At 38.0% G+C, this 4,746-nt stretch overlaps 1 protein-coding gene across 1 annotated transcript in view; it reads left to right on the top strand.

The window, feature by feature from the left end:
* Nucleotides 1-72: 72 nt before the first annotated feature.
* psme1 (proteasome activator subunit 1) overlaps nucleotides 73-4,746 on the top strand; it is an 8,613-nt gene continuing 3,939 nt past the window's right edge. Inside the window, exons 1-10 of the mRNA XM_014025262.1 lie at nucleotides 73-334; nucleotides 596-628; nucleotides 700-762; nucleotides 1,438-1,539; nucleotides 1,665-1,722; nucleotides 1,835-1,932; nucleotides 3,281-3,349; nucleotides 3,428-3,495; nucleotides 3,680-3,734; nucleotides 3,824-3,910. Of these exons, the coding sequence (XP_013880716.1) occupies nucleotides 296-334; nucleotides 596-628; nucleotides 700-762; nucleotides 1,438-1,539; nucleotides 1,665-1,722; nucleotides 1,835-1,932; nucleotides 3,281-3,349; nucleotides 3,428-3,495; nucleotides 3,680-3,734; nucleotides 3,824-3,910 (672 nt within the window). The 5' untranslated portion in view covers nucleotides 73-295. The remainder of the gene's footprint in view (nucleotides 335-595; nucleotides 629-699; nucleotides 763-1,437; nucleotides 1,540-1,664; nucleotides 1,723-1,834; nucleotides 1,933-3,280; nucleotides 3,350-3,427; nucleotides 3,496-3,679; nucleotides 3,735-3,823; nucleotides 3,911-4,746) is intronic.

The raw sequence follows: 4,746 nt of genomic DNA on the forward strand, positions 1-4,746 counted from the left end.
ATATAATATAATATAAATTCCGTTAAAAACAAACTCCAGTGATGGCGCCTGCAGTCAGAACTACAGCTCCCAGAATGCATCGCGGCCGCTCGTCTGGAAAGTACAGAACCGTCAGAAAACTCGCAGCTTTACTTTCATTTTCGCTTGTTTCTGCTGAGTAACTGTGTGCGTTTGTCTGCGCAGCGTCGAGTTACATAGTCTCTGTTTTGGTTTTTTTTTAATCCTCGTTGTTTTGTTACAGTTTRATCTCTTTTGTTAAGTTTATTGATTAAACTTTGTATCGACACAGTCAATCATGGCTTCTCTGGGTATTCGCCTCGAGTCGACGAAACAGGTGAGCTCGAGCGTTAGCATGACAGGAAACAGGCTAAACCCGGTTCTCCTCCAGCACCTGGCTGCTAACAGGTGATGCTAACAGGTGAACCGGAGTTCGGACCTGGTTCCGCTTCGATACGACCCACAGACGGCAGGACCCGGGTCACGGAAGTTCGGCTGCACGGCCTGTTGCGTTCAGGGAACATGATCCAGTCAGGAAATATCAGCTTTGTTTTCAAAATAAACCATTTCTGAGAAAAGTGTTTTGTTTTCATTTCAGGTGGATGATTTCTGCCAGAATCTCTCAAAGGAGGTAATCCTTCCTGGTTTTGTAAATATTTTAATCTGTTAGGGGATTTTTTACAACTTTTATTTTTGTTACAGGCAGAGGAGCTGGTCTCCAAATTTTTCCCTGAGAAGATTGAACAGCTGCAGATGTTGCTGAAGGTATGAAGCAAAAGTTATAGTAGCTACAGATTAAAGAGCAACTTTCATATTTAAGTGTTTTTGAGAAACAAAGATCACATCAGTAAAATTAATTTCAGTGTTCAAAGTTAAGAAATTCATGAAAAAGCTTAAAACGAACAAAGCTATCTCATGTTTTTATAGTTAACTGTTTGCAGTCGGCTGTTTTACGTATGTGGATAWTTTTTTTTTTATCTTTCACCAAAATAAAATCAGACTGAATTAAAAAAGAGCATTAAAAACCCTTTAAAATGACACTAAAATTGTGATTATCTGAATTATTGAGGAAGTTTGAGATCACAAAATGCTGTTTTCAAATTAAAAGTAATTTAAATATCTGGCGGGAAACTGGGTTGTGTGATAATGATTTAAAATAAATCTATAAGGAGCTGGTGGGTGGAGGAAAATTTAGAAAAAATGTAGAAATTCCTATGTTTTTTGTTGCACATTAGATGAAAAAATAAAATTTGCAAGAAGAATAATTTACTAGAATAAAGTGATATTTTTAAGTATTGTAATTTTTTAAGTTTACAAAAAAACAAACCTAAATTTACCATGAAGAAAACTCAAATGATCAGCTCTAACAGCTGTTTTTTTTTTTTTTTTTTTTTTACATTTTTAAATAATAATATTTTGTTTTTGTGAAATGTGTGTCAGACGTCTTTCAGCTGCGATGATCTGGCGTCCCTGAAGGCACCGCTGGACATCCCCATCCCAGATCCGGTCAAAGAGGAGGCCAAACGCAAGAAGAAGGAGGAGGTCTGTTATAAACAAAACAAAATCTAATATAGTTCAAACAGAGAGAACGTAAACATGTCGRGTTCCTGCAAATTAAAACATTTATTTATAAAAATAACTCTTTGATGGGATTGTCTTCGCTGCAGAAGGAGGCTAAAGACGGGAAGAAAAACAAAGACAGCGATAAAGAGGAGGAGGATTCAGGTGTGTGAAGAAAATTTACCAGATTAAAGTTTGTTCTGTATTTAAAAAAAAAAGATAAATCTGAGCAGGAAGCAGGTAAAATGAGTGTTTTAAGTTTGTGGTTTTGCTCCAGGACCTCCGTGCGGTCCCATCTACAGCAACGAGCGAGTGGAGAGCCTCCTGCGGGAGGTCAAACCTGAGATCCAGACRCTGAAGGAGAAGCTCAACACGGTCAGTGGGCGTCGTCCAAACATCAGCTAAAGCTGAGCCGAAATACTGACGGAGCTCACGGGAAGTCGCTAAACATCTGAGCAAAACACACGTTGGAATAGAAACTGTTTAACCTTCAGTCGCAGCAGCTGAAATATTGGTTTTATGCTTTATTGAGTGAACGTTCAGCAATTTATGCTTTTTAAGATATTTAGCTTTTTCTGAGTTTTTGTTTTTCATTAAAAATGATCAGAGTTTTCTTCAGCATCYTTWAAACCTTTTAAAATGTTTAAAACACTTTTCTCTACATTTTACCTTTTATTCTGGTTCTTTGTGCTTATTTTAGCTTTCTTCGGCTTATTTTATAGATTTTAGCTTTTTCTTCAGCTTTTTTAGTTATTCTGACCTTTTCTACTAATTTTCTGCTAATTTAACTATTTTGTGCTTCTTTAAGCTTCTTTCTGCTAATTTAAGCTTTTTATGTTTCTTTCATCTGCTTGCTAGTTTCAACTGATTTCTGTTTTTAGCTACTTTTTTGCTGATTTCAGCTAATTTGAGCTTTTTTCCAGCCAAATTCACCTTTTATGTGATAATTTTAGCTTTTAACTGCTTATTTCAAACGTTCTCTTTGTTTCTTTGTGCTAATTTCAGCTGTTTAAGATATGTTTTTAGCTATTTTTAAGCTTGCTTAAGTTTTTTTTTTAGTATTTCAGAACAAGCATTATTTTTCCTGTTTTTTTTACTCTGAAAATTTTCTCTCTTATTCCCCCRTCTTTTAATTTTAACTTACTTAATCTACTTTTGGTTTCTTTTTGATAATTTAAACTTTCAACCGCTTTCTAATTTTAGCTGATTTTTGTTTTTTTTTAGATACTTTTTATCTAATTTCAGCTTTTTTTCAGCTAAATTCAGCTTTTTGTGATAATTTCAGCTTCTTACTGCTCATTTCAGCAAATATGCTCTTTCTTTGTGTTAACTTCAGCTATTTTAAGCTAGCTTAGGTTTTTTTATGTTATTTCAGAACAAGCATTTTTTTCCCCGTTTTTTACTCCTTTGAAAAACGTTCACTGTAATTTCCCCGTCTGTTAATTTTAACTTGTTTAATATAGTTTTAGCTTTTTTTTTTGATTATTTTAGCTATTTTTTTGCTCTTTTCAAACCTTTTTAACCCTTTCTATTCAATGGATTTATTTTACTTTTGTTTTCCTACTTTCAGCAAAACTCTGCTGTTCAAATTAACAGTTTTGCTAATAAAAAWTTTTAGCTTCTTCAGCAGCTTTCAGCTAAAACCCGTTAGCGTTAAATACTCAGACTGTATTTTTACAGGAAACTCACGTTCTCTGATTTAACAGTGTTTTGTTTCCTGCAGGTGTCCATGTGGGTCCAGCTGCACATCCCTCGGATCGAAGACGGGAATAACTTTGGCGTGGCCGTGCAGGTGGGTCGGTCTAAACCTGGCCCTTCATGTGTCCGAAGGCTAATAATCTAAAAACAAAGGTTTCTCCTCGCCCGACAGGAGAAAGTGTTTGAGCTGCTGACCAACACGCGCACCAGGATCGAGGCCTTCCAGACCCAGATTTCAAAGTAAGAGCGTCGTGTCTGCTTTGTGTTTCTGGTGAAATTAAATTTGTTCGGCGGAGTCGGCTGTCAGAAAATTAACCTTTTTAGCTGATTACTCTGCCAGTTATATCCATCATTCATGTTGTTTTGATGTAATAAATTTACATTAAAGTGTAGATGTTGATGTAATTCTGTTCTTTTTAACCAGATATTACAGCGAGAGAGGYGATGCTGTGGCCAAAGCCTCCAAGCAGCCCCATGTGGTCCGTATGTCCTTTCACTGCACCGCTTAATTATTCATTTGTGGTAAAACGTATTAATGTTCTACATGCTGTGTGTTCCTCTGCTGCAGGGAGACTACAGACAGCTGGTTCACGAGCTGGACCAGTACCAGTACTGCGAGCTCCGCCTGGTGGTCTTGGACATCCGCAACATTTATGTAAGACAGAGCGTGTGTCATAAATCTAATCTTTTGTGTTTTAATGGAGTCGTATGTAAATCCCTGCAGCTGTGTTCCCAGCAGCGGGACGGCGGCTCAATGGATCCGTTCTCCGCTAACGGGACGCAATTAGGCTAATTACTCAGCACATGTTAAATTAATCAGCTCTCAGTGTGTCGTGTCCATAAATCAGTTCCCTTTGGTCGTCCTGTTTGATGTCCTTTAACAAGGCGTCGCAGCTTGTGATGAAAGGGCCGGGTTGTGTGTGTGTGTGTGTGTGTGTGGGTTTGTTTTTGGTGACATTTGGGGGCAATTTTAAGACAAAAATCCTACATTTGGGGACAACCGGTGCATTTGGGGACCTAATTCGAGTCCCCGTTTGGTTTAAATGCCAATGGTGGGTTGAGGGTTGGGTTTAGGACCAAGGTGTGAATTGACTTTAGGTGAGTTTAAGGGTCAGGTAGGAACCTGTGAGGTTAGTTTCAGGGTAAATAGTCAGGATTACGTAGCCTGGTAAAAAACATTCCCTTGTCCTTCACTTTGCTTCATACGAGGGTCTGGACTCTCGGCTATAGAGAAGCGATTCTTGCTGGAGGCGTGGCCTCTGCTGAAGTTTAAAACGATTGGATCAGTTGGAAGGTGTTGTCGCTGTGACGGAGGCTAAGTTAAGAAGCTAACCGGAAATCGCGTGTGCTGTAAACAACCCTACTGAGAGGAGAGAAGTACCGAGCCGAACGAGACGACTGTACAGTGGTTTGCAAAAGTATTCATACCCCTTGAACTTTTCCATATTTTGTCACATTACAACCACAAACATAAATATATTTCACTGGAAT

This window comes from Austrofundulus limnaeus, unplaced genomic scaffold (assembly GCF_001266775.1).
Source record: "Austrofundulus limnaeus strain Quisiro unplaced genomic scaffold, Austrofundulus_limnaeus-1.0 Scaffold464, whole genome shotgun sequence".
Classification (NCBI taxonomy): domain Eukaryota; kingdom Metazoa; phylum Chordata; class Actinopteri; order Cyprinodontiformes; family Rivulidae; genus Austrofundulus; species Austrofundulus limnaeus.